The sequence below is a fragment of the Salminus brasiliensis genome, chromosome 4 (assembly GCF_030463535.1).
Source record: "Salminus brasiliensis chromosome 4, fSalBra1.hap2, whole genome shotgun sequence".
Taxonomy (NCBI): domain Eukaryota; kingdom Metazoa; phylum Chordata; class Actinopteri; order Characiformes; family Bryconidae; genus Salminus; species Salminus brasiliensis.
In genome coordinates, this window is record NC_132881.1 from 49331145 (window position 1) to 49344156 (window position 13012).

Consider the following 13012-nt stretch of genomic DNA (forward strand, 5'->3'; position numbering starts at 1 on the left):
AAGTCAGTGGTCAGTGAGAGCGTCTACCTGTAATTAACTCTATATAACATTAGAATAAACCCAAATAAACAGAAAGTCAGTGGTCAGTGAGAGTGTCTACCTGTAATTAACTCTATATAACATTAGAATAAACCCAAATAAACAAAGTCAGTGGTCAGTGAGAGCGTCTACCTGTAATTAACTCTATATAACATTAGAATAAACCCAAATAAACATAAAGTCAGTGGTCAGTGAGAGTGTCTACCTGTAATTAACTCTATATAACATTAGAATAAACCCAAATAAACATAAAGTCAGTGGTCAGTGAGAGTGTCTACCTGTAATTAACTCTATATAAAATTAGAATAAACCCAAATAAACATAAAGTCAGCGGTCAGTGAGAGTGTCTACCTGTAATTAACTCTATATAAAATTAGAATAAACCCAAATAAACATAAAGTCAGTGGTCAGTGAGAGCGTCTACCTGTTAACTCTATATAACATTAGAATAAACCCTAATAAACATAGAATCATAAACACTGATGATAATGTTTAAGCTTTACATTAAACATCCCCCCCCTCTCTCTCTCTCTCTTTCTCTCTCTCTCTCTCCCTCCCCCCCCCTCTCTCTCTCTCTCTCTCTCTCTCCCTCTCTCTATCTCTCTCCCTCTCTCTCTCTCTATGTCTCTCTCTCTCCCTCTCTCTCTCTCTCTCTCCCTCTCTCTATCTCTCTCTCTCTCTCTATCTCCCTCTCTCTATCTCTCTCTCTCCCTCTCTCTATCTCTCTCTCTCTCTCTCTCTCTCTCTCTCTCTCTCTCTCTCTCTCTCTCTCTCTCTCGGCTGGGTGAGTGCAGGTCTTTGCCCTTTGCATGTCTTATGATAACAAGCTCTTGGTTTACATAATCCATCAGTGGCCGAGCTCCGAGTGGAGATTTTAGACTGAGGCTTATTTTGGAAGGAGATGATGCTCCTCTAAAGAAGTCAAAACACGGCCTTCCAGGGATTAGGACTGGAGAGCAGAGCGGGGGTGAGGTGTGTGAGTGTGTGTGTACACATGATGAGTTTAATTCCAAAACACATTATAGCATTACACACACATTACACCCCTCCAACACACACACACACACACACACATTTAACATTTCAGTCCAACACTAAAACAGCACTACTGAAAAAAACTAAACAGGAACAAAAATAACCATATATGTTTAAGTGTGTATACGCGCGCGCACACACACACACACACACACACACACACACACACACACACACACACACACACACACACACACACACACACATACATTTATACTTAATATTTATATTTCTACACATTACAGAGATTGTTTAATTTATTTCTGGTTCTGGATTTTAGGGCAAAATGTAAATCACACAGCAGCTGAGGACCCAGTAAAGCTGTATCCTAAAATATTATCAACAAAGTAAAATGTTCTATTTTATTGTTTTATATATACATTTATTTATATATACTTTTATATGTTTTATTTAAATTTTCCTGGATCTTTACTGTTCACTAAGAGGGCATCTGATTTACTGATTTACTTTCCAGCTTAAACATGAAACAGTGCATGTTAGTGTGAGTGTGTTTGTGTTGACCACCCATCATTATCATTATTATTATCATTATCATTATTATTATCATTTTTATTATCATTATCATTATTTTTTAGTATTTCATTATTATTATCATTATCATTTTTGTTATTGTTGTTAGTATTATTATCATCATTATTATTAATATTATTGTTAATAATAATAATAATAATAATAATAATAATAATAATAAATGAGAACAAATATTATAGAATTAGATTACAGTTTCTGTTTATTATCTAGAACCTGTTGGGTATTTCAGTGTATTTGAATTCAACAGTTTTAGAACCTAAAATAATGACGCAGTATTCGACATGTTCTACCTTATACTCACTCAGTTAATATCTAGAACTTTCTTGCCATCTTGTGTAATTTATTTAGACTGCCTTCAAATGAACCATCATGTTGACCAAAATAATAACCCAACTTATCCATCACAGTTACTCCATTAATATCTAGAACGTTCTTGGTATCTCAGTGTAGTTTAGTTAGACGGTGTCGGAACCTACCAACAGTGAACCTTCAGTAAATGATCAGACACGTTTTTCATTTGTACCTCATACTTCTTCAGTTGGTTTGTAGAACTCTGTCATTTATTCAGACTGTCCTGGAACCCATCATGTTACTCAACATAATGATCTAGTACTTTAGAGTTTGCCCCTCATTATACTTCTCTAGTTAATATCTAGAACCTTGTCAGCAGTTCAATGCAATATAATCAGACTGGCCTGAAACACGTTCCCCAAAATAATGACCTAGTACGTCAGGTTCTGTATCGACAGCTGTAACCGGGTGCATTCAGGGACGGTGCTGAGAGCTGAACCCGGTTCTCAGAGCCTCGGCTGTCGGCGGTGGACGTTGATGAGTGGAGAGAGGGACTTCCTGCCTGTGCAGGTGAGGAACGTGGCGCTGGTCCAGGATGCGGTCCAGCTTGGCAGATCCAGCCTGTCAACACACCGCTGTTAGCTAAAGCCTCACACACACACACACACACACACACACACACACACACTCTTACACACACATACACTCTCCGCCTGCCCAGAACAGGCCCACTCCATTAGCTTCTGGAGCCCCTCACCCTTCCTCACACACTCACACTCTGGAGTGGCTACGCCTCAGTGTTTGCTGAAAAGCTGGCCGTCCAACGTGGAGAGGAATTCCAGTGACCGGCACGGCCTGAAACCCAGCACTGAAGGAGGACGGAGTCACTCCATCGGTCAGGACGTGTTTGGTATCTCATGAGCTTCGTCAGCCTAACAGGACGTATAGCACATATATATAACGTCTATATGTCGACTGAAGACCCTCCTCTCCTGAGAGGATTAGTGTGCAGAGGGTAGAGAGTGTTCTGTGTTTAGTGGAGTCCAAGATTAGAGGATCTTCTGGACTCTAGTCTGTGTAAACTAGATAAGGGTGTTTTCTGAGTGACAGTGAAGCTCTTTGGTAAAAGTCTTAAATATAAAAATAAATGTATAATAAAGGAACAGTTATCAATAATAAAGACTGAGCCTGTGTGGAAGTAGTAATACTGGCGAGATTTAACTGTTTAGTCTAAATAAAGCTGAGAACACTGAGAAATCCACATTGCACACTTCAAACTGGTCGTTTTTTCAGTGTGGTTTCCATGGACACTATTCCCACAATGCAACTGCAGACCTGTCTGTACCTGTTCCTATAGTGCACTACCTGTGTTATGCTGCTGGATGCTAAATTTCAGGGGGACAACGATGCATGAGCAGCAAAGTGATGGTGGCAGAAAAATGACATGTTGGCATAGCAACACTTCATCACTTCCTGTGCTGATCACATCACTAACTCAGTAATGAGATTGTATCTCAGTTTAATAATCACAGGATCTCAAGATAATGAGATAATGAGACAAAATCGTTGTTCTTTAGCTTACGATGAAACATGCTAGGCTAATGTAGCTAACATACACTGGACTTAGGCTGTCACCAGTCTCTTCTTCAGGGACATGTTTATTAGCATTCCGGTACAGCCTGAAGTCGCGGTTCCACACTGTTACCATATCCACTCTTCTCTCGGATGAACTGACGAAGTGTTTTTACAGCGTGAAGAATCAAACCTCAGACCCCAGACACGTCCCGGTAAACCTCAGAGCCCAGACACGTCCCGGTAAACCTCAGAGCCCAGACACGTCCAGGTAAACCTCAGAGCCCAGACACGTCCCGGTAAACCTCAGAGCCCAGACACGTCCCGGTAAACCTCAGAGCCCAGACACGTCCAGGTAAACCTCAGAGCCCAGACACGTCCCGGTAAACCTCAGAGCCCAGACACGTCCCGGTAAACCTCAGAGCCCAGACACGTCCAGGTAAACCTCAGAGCCCAGACACGTCCCGGTAAACCTCAGAGCCCAGACACGTCCAGGTAAACCTCAGAGCCCAGACACGTCCCGGTAAACCTCAGAACCTTAGACCCCAGACACGTCCCGGTAAACCTCAGAGCCCAGACACGTCCTGGTAAACCTCAGAACCTCAGAGCCCAGACACGTCCCGGTAAACCTCAGAGCCCAGACACGTCCAGGTAAACCTCAGAGCCCAGACACGTCCTGGTAAACCTCAGAACCTCAGACCCCAGACACGTCCCGGTAAACCTCAGAACCTCAGACACGTCCCGGTAAACCTCAGAACCTTAGAACCCAGACACATCCCGGTAAACCTTAGACCCCAGACATGTCCAGGTAAACCTTAGACCCCAGACATGTCCCGGTAAAACTCAGAACCTTAGACCCCAGACACGTCCCGGTAAACTTCAGAGCCCAGACACGTCCCAGTAAACTTCAGAGCCCAGACACGTCCCGGTAAACCTCAGAGCCCAGACATGTCCCGGTAAACCTCAGAACCTTAGACCCCAGACACGTCCCGGTAAACTTCAGAGCCCAGACACGTCCCGGTAAACCTCAGAGCCCAGACATGTCCCGGTAAACCTCAGAACCTTAGACCCCAGACACGTCCCGGTAAACTTCAGAGCCCAGACACGTCCCGGTAAACCTCAGAACCTTAGATCTCAGACACGTCCCGGTAAACCTCAGAGCCCAGACACGTCCCGGTAAACCTCAGAACCTTAGATCCCAGACACGTCCCGGTAAACTTCAGAGCCCAGACACGTCCTGGTAAACCTCAGAACCTTAGATCCCAGACACGTCCCGGTAAACCTCAGAGCCCAGACACGTCCCGGTAAACCTCAGAGCCCAGACATGTCCCGGTAAACCTCAGAACCTTAGATCCCAGACACGTCCCGGTAAACCTCAGAGCCCAGACATGTCCCGGTAAACCTCAGAACCTTAGATCCCAGACACGTCCCGGTAAACCTCAGAGCCCAGACATGTCCCGGTAAACCTCAGAACCTTAGATCCCAGACACGTCCCGGTAAACCTCAGAGCCCAGACATGTCCCGGTAAACCTCAGAACCTTAGATCCCAGACACGTCCCGGTAAACCTCAGAGCCCAGACATGTCCAGGTAAACCTCAGAGCCCAGACATGTCCCGGTAAACCTCAGAACCTTAGATCCCAGACATGTCCAGGTAAACCTCAGAGCCCAGACAGGTTCTGGCTGATCGAGTCGCTGCTTTCTGACGGGCTGCGGTTTTACTGTACGACAGTTTTCCTACAGCAGCTTTTTTTGAGGCTGATCGGATACTGATTATTAATAAAACAGACGAGACGCTGGATTCCAACCAGCATCATATCAGATCAACAAATCATACTGAAACCTGCTGCTGGAAGGACGAACACGAGACCGAAAGACTTTTACTTTCTTTTCTGTTTGTTTTTTCACTGCTTTTATTTAATGCCGTATTTTTATTTGTTTGTACATTTGCTGGTGTGTGTGTGTGTGTGGGTGTGTTGTGAGTAGGGTTAGATTTCAGAGAGATGTAAAATAGAAAATCACTGTAAAACCCACACCCTGTTTGAGTGTCACTTTTAGAAAAGTCTGGTTTCTGCCACCTAATATAAAAAATATCATAATAGTTTTTTTAATTATAATATTATTATTATTTTACATCATTAAAGTAAGAAATGCTAAAAAAAAAAAACAATGACAAGATCTACTCAGAATAATAATTAACAAAAACTGAAAACTCAGGATAATGAGATTACCTGAACACAATGACTTACACACACTATCACTGTATTACTCAGTAACTACAGGGACGTCTGTACAAACTGCTGCAGCGATTCTCCGCTAATAACAATGTATAACACTATAATAACTAATAAAGGATTATCTTATCTTAACACTGTTATAACACTATAACACTTTCAGAACGCCGGCGGGACATTTAAAGGGGTTAATATTTCAAAATAATGAGATACTATCCAACATAATGAGCACAGATCCTAAGATACTGAGACAGTATCTGGAAATAATATTAACAACTTACTTAAATAATTAAATAATATATATATATATATTTATTTATTTTTAAATGGTGTAAATGAGCTTCATTAGCTGTGCCTGGGTGTCTCTTATATACAACTGCTGAGTCGCTGTGTTGAGCTGTTGGGGTGAAAGTAATCATGTATTAGAGTAACTCTTATGACTGAGCACTGGGTTAGTCACATCACCTGTAGACCTCAGAGCTGTGTCACGGAAATGACAACACTACTCAGCATTTCTTATCAGTTCTTATTATTACAGTAGCATATTATTCATTATATATATATTAATATTAATATTTGGATCTGAGAACCAGTTTTGAGTTTGATTCTCAAAAATTCTAAAAAAGAAGTGTGTGATTATTATTATTTCAGTTTAGATCATTGATGATATACTTCAGTAAAACCTGACTGGAAAGCAGAAACACTGATTTAACCAGGAGCTTCGGTATGAAGGGTTCAGACGTCCTGCGTTGAGAAGTGTAAAGTAAGAGCTGTACTGGAAGGTTTAGCTGTCAGGTGACCCTCACCTGCGCCTCACCTGAGATATCTCACAATTCATCTGAAATCTCCTGATTTGACTGCTGTTAAAACAGAGGGCCGTGCTCCCGCAGTCGGCCTTCACTCATTTACATCTTTTCACACAGCTGCAACCACCAGACACCACCCAGAATCACCAGCCCCCTGCAGACCAAACAAGCTGGACCTTTACCCTCCCACTAAACACGGCCATTAGCGCTAAACATACTGCTTTTACACACAAAAAGCTGCCGTGTTTTTAGATCAAAATAAACCGTGTTTCCACAAAAGGAGGAGCTGCTCACAGTTACGCCGCATCAGATTACACTGATAAGAGGAAACTGCACAAAAGCAGAACCGGGGGGTTGAGTTTAGTCCCACTGCCGACAGAAATAAACACTAAAATACTGCAAATACCTCACTTCACAATCCAAACTCAATTAAACAGCATTAATAAAGAACAGATACAAAATGACAAGTTTCAATATTTGATCCACTTTTGACACAAATAGGTAAACAAAAAAAAACAAAAAAACTCTGAAATACAAAAATCAAAAAACACTTTTCAAAAATTCAAGTTTAACTTTAAAACAGAGAGAAATAAAAACATACAAGAATATTAAAAAGTCAGGTCTGAGAACCATTCTGCTGTTAACAAAACAGGTTAAAGAAAACTTTAATACTTTTTGAATTGTGAATTTATGATTATAATGATTGATTTTCTATCAAATACAATAAAACAATATTATATAAAATTTAAATTTACAAAATAAACCAATTACAAAAATTAAAAATTAAAAAAATATTTTTAAACATGATTATGCCCCAAATGCAGTTCTGTTTTACTGCTAGATTAAAACACAGTGTAAATCATTTTGAGTTGAATGAGTATAAATTAATTTAAGTTTCTACATCTTTTAAACATTTCTTTATCTAAAAAAAAATGTTTGATTTGTAACAAAGGCTTTGATGCTAAAAGACAGAGCTCTAAAGCATCTGAGAATCAGTGTTACTCAATAACATCAGCCAGCTGATTTACTGTCCTTTTGAAGTGCTCTGTGCCTTTTACAAAAAAAGCTTATTATTATTATTATTATTATTATTATAAATTGAATCTGATTAATCTGTGAGTAAATATAAATGAATAAATAAATCAAACTACAGTTGAACTGACAGCGGCAAACTGTGCAGTCAGAGCATGACAGGTTTAATAGAAATACGTGAAGGTCATCGTCGCGGACTCTCGGTCTCGCACTGTTTCACTCAGTGATCCTCATTAATAAACTCCTCTTATTAATCTTATCAGATCAATCCAGCAGCAGAAAGAGGCTTTTTAATCTCAATTCTTACATTTTTGCATTTAAATTTGATAAATTGTCTGTTTGAGCAGTTGTTTAGATCTGGGGCAGGTTGTCACATGATGAGGAGCATGAGGAGCATGAGGAGGTGTGGCCAATCGCTCCTCAGGTGCTTTAGAGTGCAGGTAAGACGCTCATGTCACTCAGTCATCTCTCAAAGCCAGGCAGAGCCTAAGCCTTGGAAAAATGCTGTTTACATGAACGTCCTCGCGTCGTGGATTTCGCTCGGGCGAGAGTGGGGTTCTGGAGAGCTGGAGAGCCCTGCGGTTCTAGTGACCTCACTGGAGAGCTTCTGAAGAGAACTGTGAGTTCAGCCACCATGGCTGCTATCTATCTCTTATTGAAATATCTGCTGCTTCAGGCAGAAACCTGCTGCTCCTGATCCGAACAAAGCGAAACGACTTTCACATTCGCTAAAAGCCACAGGTACCAGACACACCTCTGCAGCTTGGTAGGCTGGGGTAACAGACCAACAGAAAGATGCCGGTTGTCAAGGTGGAGAAAGAATCGCCGTCAACAGACCCTCAAACGGCTCTTCCAGAGGCCGACCCTCAGTCAACGGACCCTCCCAGGGGTCGTAGGAGGAAGAGACCCCTGCAGAGAGGCAAGCCACCTTACAGCTACATCGCCCTCATCTCCATGGCCATTGCCAACTCCCCGGACCGCAAGCTGACCCTGGGCGGCATCTACAAGTTCATCACAGAGCGGTTCCCATTCTACCGGGACAACTCCAAGAAGTGGCAGAACTCCATCCGCCACAACCTGACGCTCAACGACTGCTTCGTGAAGATACCCCGGGAACCCGGGAGGCCGGGAAAGGGCAACTACTGGGCTCTAGACCCCAACGCAGAGGACATGTTCGAAAGCGGAAGCTTCCTGAGACGCCGCAAGCGTTTCAAGCGCTGTGATTTCACCACATATTCCTCCTACGTCCACGAGTCGCCCGTATTCTCGCAGGTCCAGATCGCTTGCCCCACTTACACCGGGTCCATCTACCCAAGCAACCCATACGGGCCGCAGCTTTCCTCACCCTACTACCCTTCATCCTCTTGCACCTTTGGCTCAGCCCAGTCCAGAGTCTTCAGCATCAACACCCTCATCGGATCCCACGGCAGTCTGGCCCAAAGTCCAGAGATTCCAGGTCAACAGTCCTGCCGAAGTTTTAGCCCCAGCGACGGTGGCCCAGGGTTCCAGGTCCAGCCGTGCAGCGGATCTGCGGTTCTTTCACGCCGCTCCAGTTCAACAGGACACGCCGGGTTCACGTACCCCAATCCTGGGTCACATGGATACACCCAGGCTCAAGGACCATACACCCAAAGCAGTGGTCAAGGGTACACCGCCAATGGACGACTCGGGGTCGGCGGGTCACCCCCAATGGCTGGAGATACAATCGGTGACCCATACGGTCGAGCTTCCCCTGGACAGCTGGGCTCTTTCGGCCAATACAACAACACCTGCATGACCGGCGGCTCCGGAGGATACCTTCGGCATGCTTCGTACCCGTCCAGCATGGACAGGTTCGTGTCTGCGATTTGAATCTGCTGAACTGTGAAGGTGCTGATAAACCACTGCTGCCTGTGATGATGCCGCCGTCCCGTCTGAGGTTAAGAATTATTTTAGGGACAGTCTGCGGCGCTTCGGTTATTCTATGGTTATTCTTTTAGCATGCAGCAAAACCCAATAAAACCTTTGAAAGAATTATTTAAGGACTTTTGGACTATTCTGGACAGGTGATGGGCAATGGTGTTCTCAAAGAGAACAATGGTGGACACGCTTCTTTAGCCGTGGTTGAGCTCTGCAGCAGGTTGTTCTGGTGCAGTGATGATTAGGGATGTTCTCAGTTTGACTGCTACTATTGCAGAAATGCAAAATCTCAGGTCAAATGAACGGTTCAGTTTTAGATGTTTTCACATCAGGATTCACTTGCAAACACAAGCCCAACATCATCAGGAGAAGCTCAAAGAAGATGGCATGATGCCACTGTGTAGATCAGTGTGACATGGCGAGGGTTTGGGTGTCACTGGTGTTGAGCCTCGTGTTGCCGGTGTGAAATGTGTTTAGGTGTGTTTCTGTACAGCTGTTGTTATTTTGAGAAGAAAAAAAAAAACTCTTTCCAGTGGTGTGTTATTTTTGTCTTTCTCCAGAATTCCCGCTGCAATCAAATGCTCATTGATGAGAGCTTTGGGCTCCTTCACCAATTAAGAAATGAAAAATATAAGAATGAAAGAACGAAAGAAACAAAACGTCTTTAACTAGACTAGAAAAGCCCGAACAGAAGGTCTGGGTCTGATTCAGGATGTGTTTTTATACAGAATTACTGATGGATCAAACCGTCCTCAGATCAACAAATCTCAAATTAGAAAACACCGGGGAGCGTCAGACCCTCTGACAGCTGGTTTAAGGAGACTTGTCTATAAATAAGTCAGGAATCCCAACTTAGCTAAACAATTATCAACAACTTCAACCCAAAAACTCCTGGGAAACCAACAAAGTAAAAATCTTATATCTCCATTTCTCTCATTCCTCACTTTCCTCAATAATGAGATTCTGCAGTGGTTCTTTATACTGCATTAGAATATTAGGATGAACGGACCAATAGAAATGCTCCAACATGACTCTCAATAAAAACCTTTACACTGACTCTCCACCGAAAGTTCAGAAGGTTCTTCCTCCTGCGGTAAAGCTGCTGTTCTGGAGATACGAGATTTTTTGTGTTACAGTGGCAATACAATACATACACCCTTACGGTCCAATACTTTTGGTTTAACATGACTGGAAGCATCTACAGTAACGACAGATCAGACTGAGAAACGCTGAACTTATGAAGAAACAGCTGCAGAATCTCTGAGCCAACGTCCCGCAGATCAGAGTCAGAGTCACTTTATTGATCCCAGAAGGGAAGTTACAGTTACAGCTGCAGCTCCGTTCATGTAAGAACACACCCGACAGCCAGCCAGCGAACACCCCCACCACACCCCCACCACACACACACACACACACACACACAGAGGAGAGGGAAGCTCTGGTATTTGGCTTCATTGTTCAGTCTCTGAAACCTCTTTCAGCTCAGTTGGATCTGAAGTGTGTTTTACACAACTCACTGATCCTGTCTCAGCCGACTGACCGGCACTCTGAGAGAGTTACAGCTCTGGACACCTGACAGTGTATAACACACTGACCGCATACTGAAACAGCAGCCTGCAGATCCACCGTCAGCACTAACGAGGAATCTGTGTTAAATAAACTCTTTTCACACACACACACACACACACTTCAGTTAGTTTGACTGCAGGGATGAAGACACTCAAAACTACAAAAATGTAAAAGTTTGACAAAACAGAGACTTAAATAGTCTGATTTTGTTTTATTAAATGTTAATTACATTAACTAATTACCATAATGTATACAAATACATCCATATTCAAAAGTGTAAAAACAGTGTGCTCATAATAATAATAATAATAATAATAATAATGACACACACATAGACACACACACACATTTTTATATATATATAAATGTTATGCCACTAATAAAAACACCATAATGTCATATCCTATATGGAGAAATAATTCTGCATATTTGAAAACTCAAATGCAGTTTATTGACTAAATTGAACAGACTGAAAAATAAGACATTAATAGTGGTGTGAGCAAAAGTAATGGTCCAGTAAACATGTCCCGCTTTATTTCTTGTTTAATTCAGTAAATAAATAGAAATGATGTCTAAAATGTGCAGAGTACAGCATGTCATTTTTTCCCCCTATACTATACACACAACCTTTTGCACCCCTTTTTAAACACTGTAAATATAGAAATAAAGAAAAACAAGAAAAAAGGTTTTATATTTATTCGTGGAAGAAGGGGAAATGTTGGAGTTTTTGTAATTTCTCACTCAATCACTGTATTTAAGTTTAATTTCAGAATTTCTGGGGCAGATTTGTAAACGTTTTCCTAAGAAGAACCGTAGAGAAGATAAGATAAACACCAAGAAGTTCAGAAGTTAGCAGTAAATCTCAGCTGCAGTTCTACACCAAAAAAACTTATTTAATAAATATTCTCTTTTATGTTAGTTTTATTATCAGATTTTCCCCCCAATATGCTTTTCATTGTTTTCTTTTTGTGGCTGTTTGTAACAAATATTCTGCATTTTATAGATTTTCATAAACGTGACATTCTGTTCCTCCTCCGTTATTCAGTTATAAAACCTGAGCAAAATGGAGGAAACACAGAATTAAACTAAGCATTTATATAAAAAACAGAGGGGGGCTGTTATTTCTCCTATATAGAAACTAACTGTACTTTAATAGAATCTATGATCTTAAATTAGACATATCATTTTAGAGGCCGAACTACCAAATTAAGACTTCTAAAATGTTAAGAACATTAAAAAAAATATTTAAGAACTTATGTTTAAGAACAGCGATGGCATTGATAAAGGTTACGGAAAAAATAAGAAAATGATTAAGATTTGTATTCAATAACATCTCAATATATTATCTTTTTTTTTTTTTTTTAAAAGACACATTGTGAATCTGGCTCCTGTACTGTATACAGTACTCTAGTATTACTGAATACTTGTACTTTTACTCAACTTCTCTGGAAGGTCTAAATGAAAATGTCAGCAGTAAAAAGTGTGGAGTAAATGTACATCAGAAAAAGATCAGTCAAAAATGTCCTAGTTTAAAATAAACCCCGCCCACCTTACTGAGCAAGGATGAGTACCGTCCATTCCTCACACACACGCACGCACACACACACACGCAGATTTAGTAGTCCAGGTGAGCGCACCCCTAAACAAGGTTACTCATTAAGGTATAAAAATAATGATAATCATAAAATCAACTCTGATCATAAGAGTCTTATAATACATCTTCCAGTGTGTCCAACAGCAGTTTACTCAATCAGCCACAACATTAGAACCACTGCCAACTGAAGTGTATAGCACTGATGATCTGGGTCCAGTGTCTCCTGTCTGTGGAGGGGTGGATCTACACATCAGTCAGTGAGTGAAGAACAGTCAGTTCTTGAAGGTGATGAAGCAGGAAAATGGACAAGCATAAGAATCTGGGACACTTTGACAAGAACCAAACTGTGATGTTCTAGACAATGACTGGATCAGAACATCTTCAGAACATC

General features: G+C 41.6%; 1 protein-coding gene across 1 annotated transcript; it reads left to right on the forward strand.

Moving 5' to 3' along the window:
- Window positions 1-8354: 8354 nt before the first annotated feature.
- foxe1 (forkhead box E1) lies at window positions 8355-9410 on the forward strand. The gene has a single exon (XM_072677166.1). The coding sequence runs from the start codon at window positions 8355-8357 to the stop codon at window positions 9408-9410; it is 1056 nt and encodes a 351-aa protein (XP_072533267.1).
- Window positions 9411-13012: the final 3602 nt, after the last annotated feature.